This window comes from Anarrhichthys ocellatus, unplaced genomic scaffold, assembly GCF_004355925.1.
Source record: "Anarrhichthys ocellatus isolate YVR2014 unplaced genomic scaffold, GSC_Weel_1.0 scaffold13, whole genome shotgun sequence".
NCBI classification, from domain to species: Eukaryota; Metazoa; Chordata; class Actinopteri; order Perciformes; family Anarhichadidae; genus Anarrhichthys; species Anarrhichthys ocellatus.
The window spans coordinates 9,045,014-9,068,462 of record NW_022280043.1 but is presented as its reverse complement, the minus strand read 5'-3'; the positions used below and the strand labels follow the sequence as shown (position 1 = coordinate 9,068,462).

The following is a 23,449-nucleotide window of genomic DNA, read 5'->3' as shown; positions in this document are numbered from 1 at the left end:
TGGACCGAGAGGGTCCACTCAGAGGGATGTTGTGTTTCTGACCGAGGAGGTCCGCTGATGTGATGCAACATGTCTGTAACGAACTGCCAAACGTTAGGGAAGTATGCATACATTTGGCAATCACGGAGTTTTCACAGCTCCCTGTGTGGTAGTCTGCATCTGTCTCTGGCTTCACGCAAGATCATTATCACCTCGTGAAAGGCCTTTTAAAGAAAATTAGATCTTCACTATAAGCAATGGCTTCGCACTTTTTTTCGTGCCAGATGCAGCGCAGAGACTAAGAGAGCAACATGTTTAGAAATGGCTCATTAGTTAGTTCTGCGTAATACAAAGTGTCTTCCTGCATGGGTTCATGTCGCCTGCAATTAAGTCAGCAGTGTGATTAAGTCAGATGGGGGTGCTTTCTGCAGGGCTGTCACAATCTGCTCCAACACGCTACAGAGTCCACATAGTGTACCCACAACTTCTCCTCCGCTCTGACAGAATTCATTTTCAGCAAATTGAGTAACATCTGCTTATCAGCAGCACAACCTGTCATTCTACGTCGTTCTGTTTTCATTTAGGCGATCGTCTCCAAAACCCCATATGGCTCCCCCTGCCCCTCACTCACCCTGTAGTTATTATTCCCGCCTGTCCCCCTGTGGAATGTTTTTCTCTGAGTACTGCAGCAACACCGAACTCGCTATAAATCACATTGCATTATCACCGCGCCGTGCTTCGCCTCGCGCTCACCCCCCCCCCCACCCACCCATCACGCGGCTCCGATTGGCCGGTGAGACTCCTCGGCCGGCCTCTCCGAGCGGGACATCGGTGTAATCGTAAATCCCGCCTCCTTCCTTGAGGCCGGTGATTGGGAGACAGGGTCTCTCCTTGAACTGTCAATCAAGCCGTTTCTTGTGCGCTTCGCATCCACTGCTGCTCCCTGCGACGCGCTAAGTGCGGAGCGACGAGACGCGCTGCATACCAACAGAGAGACGCGGGAGCAGGCTAATTAAGCTCAAGTGGCGATTTACGACCGGCTAGGACGCGCAGAACCCGTCTTGTTCGCTGACAACAACAACAACAAAAAAGGTTATTTTTTGGTCGCGTCATTGGACAGTTTACCTTGAACATTTTCCTCCCATGCGTTTTCTCTAAATATTTTTCCTTCAAGGCACTGAGAGCCAAACTAAGTGTTCAGGTTATTTGTTTTATTTCGGCTCTGATATTTTTTTCTGGCTGACAGAGTCTGCACAGGAGAAGACAAACAGCCCCCTTTGCCTCTCTCTCCGGTCATCAGAAGGAAAAGTCAAGTGGATAAAACTGATGTTTTCGTCCAGTCACATGTAGAAGAAGCGTTGGACTATTGCTGTTGATATTCATCCACTGGTTCGGGTTTTTTTTATTAATAAGGGAAACAGAGTCCCTGCAACGGCACCACAAAGGAGGAATACCGAGGCTGCAAAAACAAGCAGAAAATCAATCAGAACTCCATCATGGGCTGCCCTCTCTTGCGGAACGCGTTTGCTGGATTGATCCTGGTTCTGCTGTCGAAAGGTAAGTTCTTACGAGCTACTTTAGCGACGCGCTGACGGCCCCGCGTGCTGCTGCGCCACGACGCATGTATGTTCGCCTTTCATTTTCTGAAAGCAGGTTGTGGAGGTGAATACTAATGATCTACCTGCCTGTGAATCACGCGTGTCTGCTGTGCCACTGCGATGCTGTATGTGTGCGTGTGCGCGTGATTGCGTGCGTGCGAGCGCAGCGCCTGGTTCATCTCCAAGCCAACCTCGTGGTTCAGTGTAAGCAACGAGTGCATGTTAAGATGTTTACTATGAAAAAAAAACTCGCATCCCCAGTCTTCTGTGAACATTCCTTTACGTGACTTGAATGGCCTGGTATCCCACGCACACGACGCACCAGCAGCGCAAAGAGGGGGTTGTGGGTGGTGTTGGTGGTGGTGGGGTTTAAGTACGGGTAGAAGCAATGCAGAGAGACTCAGGAGAGAAAACCAGTGTTTTGTTCTCTCGCTCTCTATCTCTCGCTCTCTCTCTTCAAAACCAAGGTCGAGAGAGACAAATTGAGAAAGATGGGCAGTTGGACAAAACATGCACTGGGTAGTGAAGCTTAAATTCATCCTCTTTTATCGCTGGCGTAAAACATCTTCCCTACAGCTCAACAAAAGGGACGAACACACTTCATTAATCTGCTCATTTACAGTGTCGAGATAACTTGCCCAACCAGAAGATTCAGTTGGCATTTTAAACCGCTTCATTGTTAATAACACACACAGACCGTGTTATGTTGTTGTCGTCCACGGGGAGCGCTGACCAGGGAATATTTAAAATCCATCGACCTCCTAATACTCTCTCCATGCTATGGGATGTCCCACCATATATTAGTTGCACACGGCATTCTCACCATGTACTCCTTCCCCATCTAGCATGAACACACACACACACTCACACACCTGGCTCAATTAGTCCTGCCTTCATCCTGTGGGAAATCAGTATATAAATAAATTATTCTGGCCCTTAATAACAATAATTGATGTGTCAGTGCAATAAGATGCGAGGTTAACAACGTACAGATGCAGACGGGCTGTAGCCTCCTGCTCCTGCGCTCAATGTGGGCAGGAGAGCCCAGCTGGTCATGGTTGGCTTGCCACAGCAAGCCCCTTCTCCACACCAGGCAGAGAGCAGACGGCCGGCCCTGCAGGACGTACACAGCACACAAACACAATGGGTTCAGCACCGCGCAAACAAAGCCATACCGAGTCACTACTGCTCGGGAATTTGTAACCTATGGGGGGGGGGTTTGCGACGTGAAGGTGTGACCAATCATGTAAGCCGCAGTTGAGGAATGATTGGATATTGATGGGAGTTGTGCACATGTGAAGCAGATTCATCCCATTGAGAGGGATCCCGCCTGCTGCTTTGAGTTGCTGTAGGTCCACAGCACGTCGGTCTTTTAGAAGTAGAAAGCCATGCATTATAAAAGGAAGAACATGGCTGTTAAAAGGGCACCGTCTGCTGCTCGATAAATCATGCAGCAGTGAAATAATCCTTTGTATCTGTGCCTCCAAGAGGCAGGCCAGTTTGGTCGCTTAAATGCTTCACCGCCGTTGTTTAGCAGATTGTGTGTGAGTTGTTATTGCCTGGTTAACGAGGAATAAGACTTATTCCCTTGAATGACGTGTACAGTATTTTATTACCCTAAAAGGCATTTCTCCTTGACAGAGATTATCACATTAACACATTTATTAAGAGAGAGCACCATTACATCTTCCATGTACCCTCAGAAACAACTAGTAAAATGTGTTTCAGACCGGTACAATGGCATGCCAACCAGGTTGAAAAAAGGGCTTTTTTCTTTGCTGCGGAACACAATTAGGCTATTCAAAGGTTGGCGACGGGCTTGCCGTGTGAATGTACAATCCACTCCATGGGTGCAATAGCCAGCTCCTGGCATGCTGTTTCCCTTCCACATTTATTCCCCCTTTGAGTACCTGAACTCTAGAAAGGTGAACATCCAAGCGCCCACTCATACATGCAGTAAAATATCATCTGTGTATTTCTGGCACACAAGCTGTCTGAAAATAAATCAAAACCCATTTCATCTATGAGAACAGACACTGAGGCTTATGAAACATTAAGGCTGTGAGTGTATCCACACACACACAAACCTCCACACGAAATTAAACAATTTACCCTCCGCTCAAAGGATTTCTGTTGTGACAGAAACCTGCAAGATCGGATAATGAGAATAATGCTGTCATTGATTTAGTGAAAAGTGAAGATGACAAGAGAAATTGTTTCTGCTTTCGGGGCTAGATAAGTTCACAGCAGAGGACGTTTAAGGTTACATATCAAAGATAATGCAATATTTAGATATTTAGGAAGCATATTTCTGCCTTACAGTATCCAGTTATGCAGTTATTGCAGGGAATAACCCCCTCACACTGTACTGTATGCTGCACGTTTGTCACTAATGTAAAACAGTCTACAGATGGGTCTTCCCACCCACATGCACCGCTGTGATGGAGGTTCTGCCAACAGGAAGTGTTCAAGGATGGAACACGGTGAAAACAGGTGGGGTCGCGTTGTTGCATGCCGTCCTTGTTTCATCAACATATGGGGGGCCAAGTGGGGTCAATGCGCAGCGCACATGTTAGCACGTAGCCACCCTCCATCATCCCTGCCCCCTCAGACACACACACACACACACACACACACTCAACTGGATCACCAGTCTTGGCTTGGAGATGAAGAGAATAGAGATGCCAGCATCAACAGATGCCTTGCGCTCTTATTCTGGAGGGGACTCTGCTTTTTCTCTCTCCGTTTGAAATCCATGGTTTCTGTGTGCTGTTGTTCTCCATGTTTGGCTTAGAAATGCCCTGCCATTTTGGCGGGTTTTTATTTATCTGCAAGTGTTGGCGTGAGAGGGCCTGGATTTGGTCTCAAGAGCCTGGGGGACAAGGGTTGGAGGTTTAACCAGCCTGGAGTGGGTCTGCAGTCTGAACGTTTTTCCCTCGGGTTTCACTTTTTTCTATTTCTCTATCTGCTGTGTGGGGCCTGTGGTGCTATTCCTTGCACATAGTGAATCCGAGATAGTAACCTTAAGAAAATCTAGCTGCGTTTTGACCTAGGACTGGCAGAGACAGGTGCTGTGATGTAAAAACAAAATTGGTGTTGTATGGAAACATCATTAGAATTAATGGTTACATCAAAATCAAAACACGTAGTCAACCTGACAAAGACAGCATGGTTGAATAAAGCAATGGTGTACTGAAAAGCAGTTGTGAGACATGTTTTGAATTTGGTTTATTATTGATATATTCCACTGTTTTGCGTAGCGAAGTAAATAGGTGCTATTATGGTAAGAGCATTACCGAATGAGAACAATCTTGAGATGTCATCTTTAAGCAGCAGAAACACTTGGAAAATGTAGTTCTTGAAAAGAGTTAAAATAGCAAGATTCAGTAGAATCACTTTGATTATCTGACTTAAATTACTACCCACACCAATATAGAATTGAAACAGCAATTGTACCGTGACTTCAGCCTTTTGAATACAATACAAAGAATCATGTCATTCCTACTGTAACAACCACTCACAGTATTGTCATTGGATTTCAAGGTGTTAAGGAACCACATCAAGGCCTGTAAGATACAACCTGTTCAGTTCAGTCATTATTGTAACTCATGGGAGATTTGGATCGCAGCATGGGTCAAAACCAACCAATCATCATGCAAGGGATCTAATATCTGACGAAAAAGTTCTTTCTCATTTTTTCATGCGTTCTTTTACAAATTTCCAGCAGCATGTGCGATCAGTGTCCCGGGTGAAAGTCCTGTTTATGTTTGACATCCTCCTTATGCAGACTGTATCTTTATACTACGTCACCTGACTTCCATAGCGGCAGCCTTGCCAACCTGGCCCACAATTATGTGGGTTGTATACGAATAACAGTATACGGTAAAAGTGCAATCAGTGAACCAACAGTCACACAATAAGAATGCACACACAATAAAAAAGCAACTTAAGAAGTAAAGATACATTTGTAAAAATAAATGAAAACAGTTAAGACCAGTAAATAAGAACTAGTAAACAAATAAATAATATCGGGTCTTTTTGGTAACTACAGGAAAGTGGGCTTCTAAAAAAAAAAAATGTTTGAATCTATTGCACTTTGTTCAGGAGAGGATGTTCCTCCAGCCTAAAGGAAGCAGTTCAAACTGTCTTCTTTAAGGGGTGGTAGGTATCAGCAACACTAAACGACCAGGACCGAGGGGAATGTTGAATTGTATTCATTATCATGCCCTCACTTCGTGGATTTTGCAGCGTTTCCAATTACAGGATAGACAGAGATGAATAACCCCTGAGCTGGTGACCCCGTGACCTGCCAGGCTGAAGCTGAACTCTGCATCTCATAGTGTTATCAGCTATCTGGCCAGAGCGGTGACTGAGAGGTCACAGGTTCAAATCCTTTGAGGATGAGGCTATAGCCACAGTGTTGCTGCGGACGGTAGGCGGCCGCGGCACCACCTCGCCGCCCTTGAGATTTCTCCTGTCGCTTTTGATAAACACTTCACTGGGCCTCACATATTGGTTCGGGGGGTTGGCAATTACACATAGTGTCAGTGTCATAAATAATGATTACAGCAAGGCTTGTTTGCAATTATAATTATAGTTATAATATATGGAGTTTGGTGCAATGGAAAAGGAACTAGGACGGCACTCAACCCGGGACAGGTGTGTTTAATTACTGTAGTAATTTGCTTCGTTACAACCTCCCAGCGTCCCAGTCCCAGCTCAAAGACCTGCGTCGGTCCGGGTGTGAATATGAAGGCTGGCTTCGGGTTATCACTTTAACAAATAGAAAAAAAAGGCTATGTTTTATTTAATGCAGGGGAAGGATCATTCAAGAGGGAGCAGAGTGGCTGTAGAGGCAGGAATAAGTGGCAGCTCGTGTACTTGCATCAACCACTGCCCACGCAGGCACACACACACGCACACACACACACACACACAGCCCTCACAGAGAAATAAACGTATGCATGCATACACTGTGGAATAGTACCTTTACATGGGCCACTGGGAAGATGAATTTCAACAATTTCCCCTCTAAAGGTGTGAGCGGTAAATCAATGGAAAGTCAAAGGAGCCCAGCCATGAAGGAGACAAGGGGACATATACACATACAGTATATACATACATACATAATCGTGGATATTAAAAACTCTTCGATTTTCTTCATATGAATGCCATTGAAGAAGAGATCAATAAGTCTCAGCACAGTGCAAATTACCTCCCTTTGGTTTCCAAGGCTTCAGTCCACACTGCAGATTGAGCTATCTGCAGGGAAAAAAGAGTGAGAGAGAAAAAGAGATGTTTTCTTGTTTGGTGATGTGCAGATGTTACACATTTAAGGGGAATGAATACTGGAGAGAGAGCGCCATGTGATTTTTTTCCCCTCTGTTCCTCTTCCTTCTAGTCTTTTTTGTGCCAGGGAGTTAGCACCATTGGAAACACAATTCAGATTAGTGCGGGCGGCTTGTCCTAGGGGAGCCGGGAGGAACGAGGGTCCCGCTTCTCTCCCTGTCCTCATTACCAAAAGACAAGGAGCTCGCCGGCAAATCAATGGAAAAGGCTTAGGCACTAATTCAGGCCATGCCTGGTGATGGGACTTAGCTTTTTGTGTGTTTTTTGTGTCTCAGTGTGTGCATGTGTTTATGTGTGTGACCCTTCCCTCGTGTGTGTGTGGAAGTTTAATCATTTGTGCTACAACAGAAGGCTGGAGAAAAACATTAGTTTCAAACGACTGCTGGATTGCTCGCAGTTGGAGTAACCTCAAAACTCCCGGTTAACTCTGCTGATATTTACCACGGGGTCACGCGACAGCACGGAAGCCCTTTAATAAAGCGGAGATAACGTCAGATTCATCCGTTAAGTTCGGTGCCAACACTGTCACCGTTGTAATTCTAATTGCTCAGGGTATTGTTGCCATGACTACTACTACATCAATAGCCTGCAGTTGTGTACAACTTCCTTGACGCTGAAAAATAAAAAGAGCAGCACCATGGCGTTTCCTGTAAACAACCCCATGCAGCGGATGCCGGCATCAAAATATGCCAAACAATCCACCTGTCTCACGGCTCAATCCGTGCCGCGTCTGTTCTTGCCGTAGCCGACGCTGTTCTCACATTTACTGTCATAACCATCCTCGCGCCTCTTGTTTTGTTTACACAGGTAAAACTACCGGGCGCAACAAATGCTAAATAATGGTTTTGTGCTGTGGATTCTCAGACCCTCCACCGCCTCTGACATCTCGTGGTGCTGGAGGTGTTGCTGGGTCTGTGCAAAGGGGAAGGCAGGGCGAGAGCGAAGAGAGGGAAATAAATAAAACTGTGGAAAACAGATCAATAAATATTTCAGCAGCTGCTCCCTTCACAGACTTCTCCTGAAGCCATAAGAGGTGGAGAGAGAGATAGATGGATAGAGAGGGAGGGAGGGATAGATAAAGTGCAAGAAAGGGAGAGAGAGAACAGGGGTAATTGCGTTCCAGACTCTCATTCACAGTGGGCGAGAGAGATGGAGGGTGAAAGAGAGAGGCAGAGAATGGGGATAATTGTGTCCCAGACTTAAATAGACAAGAGAGAGAGAGGGCATGAGTGAGGGGTGGAGAAGCGACACAGGGTGTGCTAACGAGCAGCACATACAAACATTGTCTGCCATGGGAACTAAAAAAAAAAAAAGGCGTACCAGAGGTTGGGTCCCTGGACTTTGGCACTACATAATAGTGAGTGTAAGAATCTCTCACATAATTCTAATTCCTGTCAGGAGTTGGCGACATACCGTGTGGGTGTGTAGCTTGTGCAGCGAGCAGATCTAAATGATAATGAGCCGGTCAGCAACTGAGACGGCTAATGCGTTTGCTGCTGCGGACGTGGCCAGTGCCGATGCCACTATGCCCCCGATCATTAGCCGATGTGTTCTCACACTGCCGTGAAATTTGCACACACAAGACGCACTTCACATGCAGCGTGCATGTTTAATGCAAGGAGTGAGAAGCAGCGGGGGATAAAAGACAGAGAGAGCGCTTATGAGGGTGGACAGGCTGGAGAGATGGAGAGGAGTTATGAAAAAATGATTGAAGCAGGGCTGCTGGGAGGAAGCGAGGGGATGAGAGACAGATGGTGTGAGGGAGGAAGAGGAGGAGGGATTCAAAGACCCGCAACAGGCAGTGATCAAGATGGATCGATTTTTGCAGGCAGATGATTAGGTGGAATCAAAAACATGGCGGGTTTTATCCTGTGTTTGGGTGATATCACTGTGAGTGGGAGTAGTCGAATTGTTTCAGGGTCACTTGTTGTGTGATATTGCGGCATTAAGGAGCTGGTGCTAATGTGATATGCCACTGGTTAGGGAGTCATTCCGGCGAGGCAGCACACCTCTAATAAGACGCTCACACAGTGCACCCACATCATAATGAGTGGTTTGGAGCTTGTCAAGAAACCACAGGTTACATAAAACATTATATTTAGACACTCTTTAAAATTGCCAGCACATACGGCAATCAAATGCGAACATTGCATGTTTTGGTCGCTATTTTGAAGGCTACATGATTATGAAAACAAACTGTGCCGATGACCAGTGGTAAGTCGGTACTTGGCGTGTAGTCGTTGCCCTCCACTCGTAAGCTTATGCTGCGATTTAGAGATATGCCACAATTGTCCTGACGTTTAAGGCCGGTACGCGGCTCCAGCTCCGGCTGTGAAGGTGCCGGTGGGATCTTCCTGTAATAAAGTGTCCATATTAGCGCGACATCCTGACAGTAAGACTCAGTTAACCACAATTTCACCAAAAGATTTGGCTGTGACAGCCCATAAATGGACTTGCAGAAAATGTTCCTCAGTGATTCCTTTCACCGCGGCATTAAAAACTGCTGCACACATTTTGAAGCAAAAGATCACAGGGATTTCTTTTGAACAAAATATCATATTTGTGATATTGTGCTGCTAATGTAGTAATTGGGATGTTAGGTGAGATTTCATCAAACATTTGTGCAGCAATAGACCATTAATTGGGTTTAGTGGAAGACGCTGCTGTGTTATTGTGTTATGATATTTCACTAATTAGATGTGGGGTTGGATAACGCTAAAAGCCTGTGCTGCTCTTCCCAGTTTTGTAATGCAGTGAGGGAAATTCCATTAGTGCATGGACCTGCATGGGGGCGGTTGTTTCGCACAATATTCAACTCCTACAATATTTAAGACATTTCAAGGATATGGTGTGTTTTTAAATTGTGTTTCAATCACATTCGGGTCCCTTTATTCATTGGAGGGATATAGGTGGATAGTGCTAGTCTAATTTGGTGTGAGATATCTTTCGTGTTACAGTGTTATTTTGTCTATTCACTTCAATTATATTTTTTTCTCTTTTCATGTGTTTGGAAAAGGAATTTGGCCAAACCAGACTCATTAAAATGCAGAATATCATTCCAGAGATTCAAGTCAACTTTCCAGTTAACATTCCTCGTCATTATTGAGCTGCGGTGTACTCCTAGTTGCAGCAGTTTGTTCAACAGCATATTTGAATACATCAATGAAAATGATTGCCAAAACCCCCAAATATTCCCAAAGTTTTCTGGGCTAACGTTTGATATACTCATCAAATATAGTGCTGGAAGTTCTCAATGGAGTTATCACATAAAAACTCACTTTTTTTTAAATCTCCCTTCAGACTGTGAAATAATTTTGTCACAGCAGCAAAACATCACACTCTCCCCCCATCAAGGGGGTACAGACTGTAGCAATGTGACCTTTATCTGGCCAGTAGACCTCCAGTTCCATTAGGGAATAATGAGGGGGTCAGAAAAGGGCAATTAGTTGCTTAATGTTGGGCAACGGTACTCTAATATAACATATTTGCGCTGACAAGTCAATACCTGACAGAAACTGCTGTGCTTTGAGACACGGGGAGTTATTGGAATCATTGACATTATAGAAATGGATTTGTTGATTTATGTTCCACTAAACCGGTTTCACAACCCTTAAAAAAAAAAAAAACGGTGATGCATTTCTGCTGCGATCGACTTTACGAAAGTAAGTCAGTGATAGAGATGCCTTTAAATGGTACTATATAATACAAATCTAGACATAGACTGAGTGATGACGTGACGAGAGGCCACCAATACCAAATAAAACATGAGAAGTAAAAATTGTTTTGCAAAACAATAAAAAGAAAATCAGGCTGTTGTCAGAGCAAGACCCTTTATTAAAGATTTGAATCAGACGATATCTGAAGCATAGAAGATAAACAACCCGATTCAGCCATGAAGCTCCATGTTGGTCTATTTATCGTAAATATCTGCTTTATCAAACCTGCAGTTACCTTTGTTTGTTATTTAGGGTTTGACAGCTGTAATCAGAATTGATCTGTATACTGCAGGGAGGCAGCTAAATCAGACATGACAAATGTGGGGCAGACAGTGCAGGTGTTTTCTCAATCAGCGCGACGTGATTGATCCTCTCTTGAATCCATCATGATCAAGCCTTATTGACATTGGGCTTCTATTAAGGTTTTTTTTTTTTGACGGGACAGAGAAAAGAAAGATAGCAGCTGATCGACTCCTGTGCAAATAATTGCATTTCAATTTTTTAATCCAAAAATGTTGGAGGACTTCTGCTGGTGCGATTGATTTTCCTTTTAATAAGATTTTTTTTTCTGGACTGGTTTTGTGTGGGGAATTAATGAGAGGAGTTATGATGGTAGAAAGAGAGTTGCCTTAAGGTTCAATTACTTTAGACAGCCAAAGCAATGGCATCATATGTGAAATTGATTGCACTTGATTAAAGGCTGTTTTGCCTCTTAAATTTGGTATTGCGCTGAATACGATGCGCTTGAGCAAATATGTTTGATATCATGCACTGAATAAAAAACGCTTCAGCCAATGTGTGTCATTTAATGCCTCATTTCTACTCCCTTCATCACAGAAGAGGTTTTATCCTCAAGTATATAGATGTCCGTTGTCAGCATTTTTGACAGCGCAGTTTGATGCAGCCCAGTGATGTTTCTTTTTTTATAGCGGGGACTTCTAAATGAGCAGAGCTGAACACAAAGATGGCGCGACACAAAGTTGTCAAGCCATATAGACCGAATGGCTTTGAAATACAGAGGCTTTGAAAAAGCAACATTTCAATTCAGAGGACAGCAATTACACAGTCAAACATGCAATTGGATAGAATTGCATTACGGCAGCGCCACAATCATGATAATGTAAAACCCAGCCAACTTGTGTTGTATAAGTTATGCTTCGGTGCTCAGCCCCGGGGACCCCCTGGCCCTCTGACCGATGCAACTTCCTGCTCTCAGCTAATACTTAAAGACACGAGCGCGCAACCTGAAGCCATCTGTTTGCTTTTTCAGGGGAAACTGGATGCCTATGGATACGGCCATATGTGATAAAGTACCATCAGAGTCGTCAACCTTCTGAGTCTGCCCCGATTCCCCGGGGAACGCCACATCTTCCCAACTTATAAAGTAATGAAAGCTGTGGCTCCCCTGCTGCGGTGCCCGCTGTAACATACTCCCTTTGCAGCAGGTTTAAAGGGAGCGATAGGAATAACTTGATTCATGCCTTGCTCGTTAAAGGATGACACCATGTAATAGTCTGTCATGTAAATGGTATGTCACAGCAGGTGTTGGGGAATAAACTACATGGTGCTGAAATCAACCTAGGGTATGGGCAATGTGACTGTTAGCAATATCACAATAATAATTGAAATACATTTCCAACATGGCAAATGACTGGAAACTTTTCTATAAACTAATGTAATTGTATTCCCCTTCTATGCATACCATCTAACAGAGTGCTTCACTAAAGGAAAACCTTTCCACTTCATTATGTTAATTTCTAATTTAACTTGGCTTGTTCAACATTTTGTTAATTGAAAACCCAATATGAACATATCGTCAAGGTCCAATTCCACCAAAAAGTTGAGATACAGTAACGCTGAATTATTGCCCAGTCTTCCGTCACTCACAAACAAAAACAGCGATGGTTTGATCGGGTACTTCGCTCATTAGAACCAGGAACTAGCCATACACATTACTCTGTAACTAAAAGTCACACTTTGATAAAACTCGACACATTTTGCAATATTCCTGTGCAAATGTATGTGAAAACAGGATTTACATTTTATATGGTATTAGGATTATTATAACTTTATTGTTATACTATAAAACACTTTCCATTAATTTCAAAAACACAGGCTTGATCCCTGATTGCATTGATTCCAGCTTGGTGCTAATTTCAACAGATTGCAATGTTGCTGATGGGAAGCTAGTGAGGAGAGACATTGTTTACTTCGTACCCAGGACAAAATAGCGAGTTGGAAGTTGCAAGAACTAACAGAACAAGGACAATTGTTCATTCCAAAAACTGCATAGATGAAATTTGTAATTTCACATGTCTCAATAATTCGATAGACCCCACAGGCACCCATGGTTACAAACAGCTGATGTAAAGATGTCATTCAATGGATTCTGGGTAACTGATTCATCCTGTTTGAAAGAAGGTTTAGGTGGAGGCAGAACCTGTAATGGCTCCTGCCTGTAAGGAAATGGTAAGAGAAGAATGCTGCATTACAGGAGGTAATACTTGGCAGGGCTGGACAGGGTAAGGCTACTCCTGGGATGGACCGTACTTATATAAAGGATGGATGAGTCAGATGGAGTTGGTTGACACAGAAGCACACCATAAGGAGGGCTGTGTCTGGCTGTGGTTGGTTGTTTTATTTATTAGCTCTGCCAGGTTGGTTGCCACATTCATTTCATGCCTGTGTTACTCCACCTGCGACTTCGGTTGAAGCTGCGGATTTTAAGTAGCTCCATAATCTGGAAACACTTGCTTTCCCTCAAACTGCGGGAAAAGAAATGAATAAAATCAATGCCCATGTGGCATTTAAGGTAATTACAAGTGACTAATAATATGCTTATTTCTTTGAGTATTGGCTTTAAGCTTTTGATCTTGTCCACGCGCAAGATATTCAGATATTCTGAATTGTATCGTTGGATACAGATTTGCTTTGATTTTTTACAACATAACTGAAGGTGACACATCAACTCAGCAGCAGACTAATATTAGATTGCATCATGTTCCCTGGCATGTTAGCTTTATTTCTCGCCAGCGTTCTTTCAAGGTACTCGTCATAATGTTGAATCACCTCTGAGTTACCGATTGATCGAAGGAAAATTTGGTTAGACTGAAAATAAATCTATGTTAGGACTTAATGTATTGAATATGACAGCCTTCCGTTGCCAAAATATGACACAAAGAAAATATCTGGATGTTGGATTTGAGTTGCAAACAAATCGGACTCCCACATCTGTTGTCACATTCTCGGAAAATTGGGTCAGGGCTAAATCTGTCCAGAAAGGTGAGTTTGTATATTGCCAGCAACAAACCAAACTAAAGGGTGGTGGAGTCTAGTGGCTCGAGAGACGAGAGGAGTAAAGTGAGAACGGAAGGAGAGGCTCTCAGCGGCAAGCTTTCTCTCTCATTTTAAAAACAAACCCCGAACAAAGAAAATTGACCAACCTCAAGCATCCAAAAGTAAGTCACGTCGTAAGATTTCACACAAACATTCAATCTTGACCAGAAATCAATTGTTTCTCCTTTGCAGTTTTAATAAATAAGAGAAACCGCAACAAGTGTATCTGAGACCTGAATCCCCACTTGGCGTCTTTCTGTTTTTCCAACAGGGTGACCAACCTGTCGAGATGTCTGAGTCCATGATCCAGGTGCTCAAACCTTAGTCTCGTCTCATGGTGCGTCAAAACCCACAGGGGAAACGGCTCTCCCCTCTCTTTTGTCCTGGCCCTTTCCCCATATCAAACAGACAGCCACTACTAAAAGATTCATGCATGTGGACTTTGGGTCATTAAAGAATGATCCACAGCAAAGCTGTTTCTTCACCCTCATAATGAAATCCAATATTCATGAAATGGATTTTCCTCTCTCTGCTCTCCCACTCACAGATGTGTGTTTGCTGGTGTATTCAGTCTGTGTTTGCACAGCCTTGTAAGGCTTGCACGGGTTAACGGTATCCTAAAGGCGCATTTTCATTCCAGCCAGTTAATTACACAGGGTTGACGGATAACCTTGCCATACATTAGCTGTGTAAAAACAACGCAGAATTAGGCCAAATCTGGGCTCTTCTAAGATTGGGGTCAGAGTAAAGACCACTTAATCAAAGCTGTGTTTATGCACGTGTGGATGTCACCTTACAGAGATACCAGTTAGAAGTTATCAGATTGGTACACGGGTACCCGAAACCTACAGTATGCAAATTCTGACATTAAAATAATACAAAATCATTGTCATACCGTATCAATCTGTTTATGATCCTGCTTGTGCTTTTGCATATTTTCAATTGTGTACAATTTAAAACATTGTAAATGTCATGGTTAATCATTAGTAATACATTTTTTGTTCACAAAGCACACTTCATACAAACATGTACTCTGTTTCTATTTTATGTCCATGGCCCGATTTGGCATCACAAAAATGTTAAGGTGTGTAGTTAAGGATAAAATGAAGGCTGAGTTTGAAGATGGGTGTGGTCCAATTGAAGGTTTTTAGGCCCGATCTGGCATCTTGGCTGGTGTGATCTAATCGCAAGACAGTCTTTAGTTTGTAATGTATGTCTCCCCAATTAAACCTTATATTAGGTCTGAATACAACAAGACTTTGAAATGTTGTCCACATCAGACCCCTCCCACACACACACACACACACACACACACACACCACACCGTTACTGGTGTAGCTCCAGTTTGTGAAAACAGATTTGTACGCTGTAGAATTTGATTTCCTGCATGTATGAGGATCAAATAATCATACAACATGACTCAGACGTGTTCCTCCCCACTCACAGCACTTGATATCCTCAATCCAGACAGCACAATGTAATGTGCTCCTGTACTACCAAGGGACCCAAGTAAAGATCCTTCCTCTAATCAGCCTGTGATACATCTCTGGCACTGGAGTTGTTCTGGATAGATGTTCTACTAGATGGCATTATCTTAACAAGTCATCCAGTTTTTTGGCCCTTGGGCTGAACATTCCCAGGCAGAACTTCCACACCGGTGTGGGCCTTTACGGATGCTGCTTACCCTTAGCCTAGATAGTGGACAGCTCATCAGTATGGGTGACAAGAGTTGGGGTGAAACCCTCACCAACTGAGGTTAGAAAAGCTCAAAAGATTGCGGTTTATTGAATCTAAAAATGTCACTTCTGTAGGTATAAATTGGCCATGTAGCCCTAATTTAATTTATAGGGTTGGCAGGCATACTAGATTTAAAATAAAAGCAAATGAGTGACACCAGTGTTGATACCCCAGGGCAGTATTGGTGGTTGAATATTCATGAAGTAATATGGAGGAGTGCGTTCTACAGTGCTAAAAACCAAAGGGAATAATGTGATGTAAAACAGCTTTCCGCTATAGCCTACTGAATTATGGCAGAATGTGTAAAATCTAGAATCTCTGTGATTAAAATTGTGCCCAACAAAACACCACTATCATCACTGGCATCACTAGCAATTTTAATCAAGTTCTCTTTTTTTTGCTCATATCATCAAGACATTATGCCACATTTGATCCTCGCCACCTTCATTATGATAACCACCAACACCGTTATCATCAGCACTGATAATCAGCCAAATCTTTCCTCCCATCTTCTCACTGTTATCTCCGTCTTTATCAGTGCTGCTAACTTCCAGCATCACACTCGGGTCTCTGCAGCACAATTGTGTTTTGTTGTCACAGCGAGTCCCTGTGTTTTTAACCACAATTACATACTCCACTGAAGCAAAGGAGGTAATCCCTTCTCTCACTGTCTTTGATTATATTTCACTGCGCTCATTCTTCAACCCACCCTCACCCCTCCATCCCACCCATGCCTCCTCTGTGCACCCTCCAGATGTGGACATCTGTCCTGACCTCTTTGTGTCGGTTGTTGACTCTAGGTCCTTGTTGTTACCACTTAATCTATGTCAGTGTATGTTTTCTTTAAAACCTGTTTCCTTGTTGTTTCTCTTTCTGTTCCTTTGGGTGTTCCTCTCTCAACCCATCTGCTCCCCATTTATTTATCTTTATTCATTTTGCCTCGTCTTTTTTATGTGCGGGACTTCAGTTGCTCCTTTCCTCCTCCTGTGTCATTAACTGAGTTTGCTGTGTAGCACCGGGCGCTGGGTGCAGATCTTGTGTAACAGGGGTACTGGTATTTGAAATGGCGGGGTAGCGTGCGTATTTTGCCTTCATGCACGCGTACATGTGCATAGGCCTATTCTCAGTGTGTATCTAAAGCCCCTTTCACACATGTACTGCAACCTTGAAATTATCTCGACATTACCCGCAGGAGCTCTATGTGAGAACGCAAATGTCACAATTGTTCGGACGGGCATTAAACCGACTTAACCCTGCCAGCTCCCTAGTACGAAGTCTGTGTAATGTCCGATTTAGCCCACGCTCATTGTGCGGAGAATTCACGGCGAGTGAAAGTGGGCGTGTTGTAGGCGTTTCTATCACAACTAGCGAAGAAAGATCATTTACACATGATGCCACCGAAAATGTCTAACTGAGGAGACGACGAGATTCAGGAACATCTGTCAGTTAGGAAAAATTCCAAAAATAGATAGACTTGGTTGTTTGTGACCCGCGTCATGTTAGGCCCCCTGCACGCTCTACCCACGCTGCATCACTCACCTAAACCAAACAGAGTATTGCCAGGAGGCGAGAATGGGTCTGACAACGGACGGTCTCCTGTTGTGTGCTACATTATGTGGAAGTCAGGACAATGTGCGGACCGGATTCTCCCTGGAAATTGTCCGAGAGTTCATATGAGAAAGCGGCTTGAATGAATCCAGAATCCTGGAAGGAGGATTGTCAGGAGGGCTATGGTTGTGCATGCACACTGGAGTGTTCCTGTATGCGTGGGTAGCATGTGCTCATGGGTACATGGCACGTGTATGTGTGTGACGAGAGAAACGGAAGGGTCACGTCTGTGATGCCCGAGGCTTTGAGCACAGGAGGAGGCAGGGTTAAAACGGTCGACAGGGTAAGCGCTCCCTCCCCCTTTAAAGCATGAGTCACCACAGCAAGTGGAAGCCAGCGGAGGGCCCAGTGCAGTGTGCAACCCCAAAACCCTGAGGGGGACCTCCACCCACAGGAACAAACGCTTCGTTATCCCCTTTATTGTTATCTCCGTTACTGTCGTCCTCATCTCCGTTGCCATCACTGCGAGGGAGAATAAAGTCATCACACCCACACACACCGAGCGGGAAGAGGAGCACTTGCTCCATTAACAAGTGTCTTCTAATTGGCCCTGAGCACTGACAGACAGACGCGCACCGAACAAGTACAAGAGCTTTCTATAAATACAGTCTAACAGGCTTGCTTCGCCCCAACGTGAAGTGTAGTGAGAGTAATGCACACCTGCCTTCAGACACACATGTGCGCACACACGAAGCACGACTTAGACAAACAAGTGAATAAATCAGAGCCTGAATACATCGGGGTATCTGGATATGTATTTTTCCCCCCTCTTTTCTTTTGCCTCATCCGCTCCTGCCTTCTGCTTGATCTTTCAGTCTCAACAGGAAAAGAGAAATTGAATTAAAAAGGGCTTTTGATATCTCTTCCTTGCTGCAGATAAATAAAATGATCAAACTCTGTCAAAAGGATGATTTCTGCCCCCGTTTCACCCTCCTCCCTCCATCTCTTTGCCCCCACCTCCCGTCCCACCCCTCTCCTCTGATTGGAATCTGGAAACCCATTTGGTGTCGTGCGCTCAGACCCAACTCAGACCGTGTCAGGTAGTCTGCGCACGTCCCCCTCAGTGAGTCTCCCCTCATTCCCCTCCCCTCTCCTCTCCCTTCCCTTTTTTCTCTTATTGCTCTCTCCTTTCGTCTTTATCCCCCCGCCGTCTGCTGCAGGCTCTGTGGAGAATTTGCCCAAATTACCTGTCATACTGGCAGCTACGTGTAAATAAGCCCGGAAAGTGTGTCGCTTTCTCAGTGCCCCCCCCCCCCCCTTCTCTTTCCCCTTCCCTCCACCCACCTTGACGTTATCTCGTCTCACTTCAAACCGCCCTTCCCCTTCTTTTCAATCCATCACATCTTTCCCCCCGTTCATTTTTTCTTCTTGCCCTCAACCTCAATTTCCCTTTGCTGTTTATACCTACTTCCCTCTTTCTCTGTCTCCGCTCTCTCAGTTTGCCAACAAAGACTTTGTGATTCTTTGTAGTGGGGAAAATGAGTTTGTCGCCAACTCCGTGGAAGATTTGGCATGCAGAGAAACAGGACATTGGCTACCTGACATCTGGCCTTGGGGATAAGTGAATTAGAAATTGCCATGTTGGTCCACTGTCCTGCTACCTCCAAACAGCTGTGGGTGTTGGGGGCCGTGGAGTGACGTGCTTATCAACGGACAAAGAGCAAGTGCATGTCTGAGAAGATATGCCGACATGGTGCCCAATTTACATGTGCTATATGCGGCAAATGTTAATCCTATTTACCGTTCTTCTCAATTCTGCAGTTGTACACTTATTTAAAGGTTCCTGTTTTGATGTTTCCAAGTCAAGGTGGGCATATGAGGTCAGGGTCAACCTCTCAGTTCAATTCTTTGCTTCGGAAAGGTGTAATCATCTCTCACCCATGGGCTACAGGTACAAAGACTGTGATTTGGAGGGAGGGAAGCGAGGGCAAAACCTGGAGCGGGATGTTGTCGAGAAGCGGAGAGAGCGATAAGGAGGAGGACATGGAGAGAGGGAGCTCTTCAACCTTGTCTGGCTGGTGAGAGCCAGGCTCTCACCAGCCACCTTGTAGAATTCCTCGAGCACCCGCTCGTCTCGAATATAAGCCAATAGAGATGTGTCATCCTGATGAACGAAGGAGGTTCTGGTTTATTCCTGGGCATTTTTAAAAAGGAGCCTGTCGAGAGCAAACACTTCTAACACCCGTCCTAATTCAAGGCCAGCAGTATTTAAAAGCTGGGCCATTAAATTTATCATAACAGTGTTTATTGCATTTCTTGAGATAATTCGGTATGGGCCATCAGCTCTCGAAATCACCAGTTTGCCTACACATATCCAGGGAACCACCTTCGCCTCTGATATTCAGCACTTTTTCTTTGCTCTTTTACTGAAGTCCAAAAGCCCATTTTCAGTGATCATTCAGTCTGGGATTTCACGCTGTGCCTCTCTTTGTGATCAGACAATTCATACATTTGTTCTTCCTTTACACCTTCTGTGGGGACAGTGAGTGTGAGGCGTCGCGGACGTTTGCAGAGATGATAGCACCTGTTAGCTAAGGAGGGCTCAATCATGAGCAGTCACGCATCACCTCACTGCGATCCCACCATGTGGGAAAGGGGGGAGATATGCACACTGGGCTGTGTAGCTCTCCTAATTGGAGATGGCCTGCAGCTCTAGCAAATATATAAGGAGAAGAAGGAGGGGATGAAACACGGGCAGGTGGGACAGCAAGCCCTCAGAGCATCTTTTGCGGGTATGTTTTTCTTTGAGGGTACGCAACATAGAGCTTCTGCATAAATGTACGAATGCAAAAGCACATATTCTTCCACAAACTCCACCATGTGCAGCAATGTAATATATGCATAGCAGGCCCCCTGAGGCGTGGCACAGCCATGAGGAAAGAAATCTAAGAGAGAAATTCCTCCGAGTGAATTTCATTAGCATACCTGTTGGAACCACGAACCACAAGGCCTTTTTTCACGTATGCAGTTTTCTCAGACATAGAGGGAGAAGGAGATAGAGGTGGGCGAGCATGGTGAAGGTACATTGAAAGAAAACAACAGGCCTTATGGAAATGGTGGCTGGTCGGACACTTACAAGAGCGAAGCGCCGATGTCAGAGAGCAAGTGAATGCAGCAGGAGATGACGCCCCCCGCCCTGGACCTAAGCAGGCAGCAGTTCGGTTTTCTCCTCCAGCCCCGGCAGCCTCTCCCAATCCCAGCTGCACACAGGACAACTGCCGAAGGCTTTCTTTCCTGCTAGATGCATGTGTAGGGTTGCCAACTTCCACTAGTAGAAATACAGAGCGGCCGCAGATGGATAATGGCGGGTTGTTTTGTTGACGCGTGTTTTGTTTTGTAATAGTAACCCATTTTTGTGTGAGGGACAGATTAAACCTGACTAAATCCAAACATTCACCGGCGCTTACGGGTGCCTTGTGATTGCCTGCAGCTACCAACATCTCTGAAACTTCTCATTCTGCAGACAAACGTGTCTACATTTTAGATCAGTCGTGCATGTGCAACATATAAAAGCACTGTTTTAAAAGACACAAAAAAAGCACTTACTCCAAGCCCCAAAAAAAAACAAAAAAAACACGCAAGTCAGCAAATGCAGTGACAGTTTATTCAAAGCTTAACACTTGAGAGTTTGCACTTTCATCTCATTTTCCCCAACTTTTAGTCTCTTTTTTTAATGATTTTGTACTTTTACTGGTTTAAGTTTTGAAACATTTCGATTTCTAATGCCACGTTTTGGTATTTCTATTCAACGCTTTACTTGTGTGTCACAATAATTTCATGCTTTTGAGTTGTTTTTTCCAAGCAATTATTTACGTGTCATGTTTGTGCCAGCGCCAACACTTAAAGTCTCCATGCCACCCTCTTGCTGTCCCATGATTTTTTCCTCTAGATCCTTCCCTAGCTATAAAAGACAACAGTGGCTCTTAATAAAAGGCAGCGTGAGTAGCAAACCTGCACCTCCAGACTCACACACAAACTGTTGCCAAATAATAATGTGTTGCAGGCGATGCCCTCAGATTTTCTTTTGGGGCTATCCTCCGTTCACTTTAGGCCAGTACCTCTGACAGCCAGCCAGGCAGACTAGGCAGAGGAGCAACAGAGAGGACACTAGAAACTGTGACAGCAAACAGAGAGAGACGCCTTTGATCAGGGCATCTTTGTGACTCCACACAGCCCTATTTACTCTGGTCTCCCTGACACACAGCTGCCCTATTGTCACAACAAAGCACGGAGAGTCTCGGGGACCCTCTTCCCCAACTTCCTCTATGGCCCACTGTTGGTTTGACAAGTCGAAGCCGGGCTTGATTTCTCCCAAGGCTTGTGTGCCAAAGAATATCTGCAGAACAAAAGCCCAAAACAAACATTCCCAATTAAAAAAAAAGCATTCATGAAAATGTGGGCGGCAGAGAGAAAAAAAAAATTCTATCAGCATATTGTGCAACATTACGGTGCACGAATAAGGAAACATGCTTTTCCTAATGAGCTCAGGATAAAATTCCCCACCATGCCATGTTGGCTTTTCATGGCTTGATTTCACATCCATTTATCCGCCCCCTCACAGCAAATAGGCTTGAGAATTTATGCTTTTCTGCGACAGTGGTGCTATCAAAGCGGAAAGATGCCTTCGGATGGAAGAAGAGATAATAAAAAGGGGTATAGACGACTGGATCAATACCACAGCACTCGCTTGTGTTCAGCCAAAAGCATAAAGGTGTAACAGAGATTGAAAAGATTGAGCCAGATGGCAAAAAGACATGGTCTTAAAAATTTTTTAAATTTTGTCTACTTTTCCTGAAAGAGTAATTCAGGTGCATGCAGCCAGGATGTCTGTGGCTTTTTTGAAACAGCATTATTTTTACGCTCTGCTGCGGTTTGGTTGAATGTCTTCTTTTTTCTTTCTCTGTTTGATCTTTTATTTTTGTTGTTTGTTTTCTTTTTACTCGTGTATGCAGGACACCAAGGCGGAGCTGGATCACACGCAGCTTTGGCTCTCCAAAGCTGATTGAATTCCTAAGCCCATTTCCCTTCAGAAAGGGAACTAGTGAAAGCAAAAATGATGCATCTCATGAGCGCTCCAAGACTATCTTTTGCCTTTTCATTCTCTGACCAGTTTAACTGTGTAAGCAAATCCCACGCTCAAATTGAGCGATACAACCTTTTACTCACTTTGCTGTTGTACTTAAAATCAGCAGGTGCCCTTTTTTTTTCAGCTGTGAGAGTAAAAACAAAACTTTCATTTGATTTCCTCTGCAAACCTAATTTGAACCTCTTAAAAAAAAAGGACTAGTTGAGAGAGGGAAGGGTTTTGAGCTATTGATTTCTGCACATTTCCTCAAAGAGAATCCTCTGCCGCTGTACAAATGAGCACATAATGGTATGCCCACAATGTATTTTGATTGGATTACCCCAGTGCCCAGGAAGATGCTTGCTCAATATGTTGGCAGTGCAGCGAGAGGAGAGTAAGTGGACATGCTCAGATTGGGATTGATTTAGCAGCAAGCGTCACTGGAGCGCTTGTTACTCCCCAGTGTTTCCCCTGGCCGCCAAATTATCCTGAAAACCCAAGCAAATCAACCCTAAAATGTCTATAGAGCTGTGTTTGTGCAGCGCCGTCCAACAAACGCGTCATCTATGGTGACTTGTGGTGGAATTCTCGAAGGAATTGCAGTTGCAGTCGGCTACTCCATTTAATAACGGTGAATCTTCGACAGGAAGTACATCTGCAAGGATAATTAGCCATGCTTGGTGGGGGTTTTTTCACACAAATGACACATGAGAGTAATTCTATTTGATGTGATTCCCCAGGCGGATTAGCGCTGCAGCTCAGTGGGAGACCGGAGCCTGTCCACCGTAGCCTCACTTTGCTGCTAAGAGGGGTCGTGGATGCGCCACAGAGAATGGCTGGGGTCCCGTCATCTCCCCTGCATTTCAACAAGAACCGAGTGGGAAATGAGAGGGGAATGTGGAGACAGAGAAAAATAAGAGTATTTGTTCTAATGGAGACGAGAAGTCATGCCAGTGTCGGCAGGGGGAAAACACTTTGCTGATGACGGAGACACTGAAGAGTATTGTTAGCCTTGGTGGAGAGTAGCGCAAGTAAAACGTAGGAGGTGGGGGGGGGGGGGG

The 23,449-nt window shown here is 44.5% G+C and overlaps 1 protein-coding gene across 1 annotated transcript in view; it reads left to right on the top strand.

Moving 5' to 3' along the window:
• Nucleotides 1–899: 899 nt before the first annotated feature.
• iglon5 (IgLON family member 5) overlaps nucleotides 900–23,449 on the top strand; it is a 98,831-nt gene continuing 76,281 nt past the window's right edge. The window contains exon 1 of the mRNA XM_031853314.1: nucleotides 900–1,536. Coding sequence (XP_031709174.1) covers nucleotides 1,476–1,536 — 61 coding nt within the window. The 5' untranslated portion in view covers nucleotides 900–1,475. The remainder of the gene's footprint in view (nucleotides 1,537–23,449) is intronic.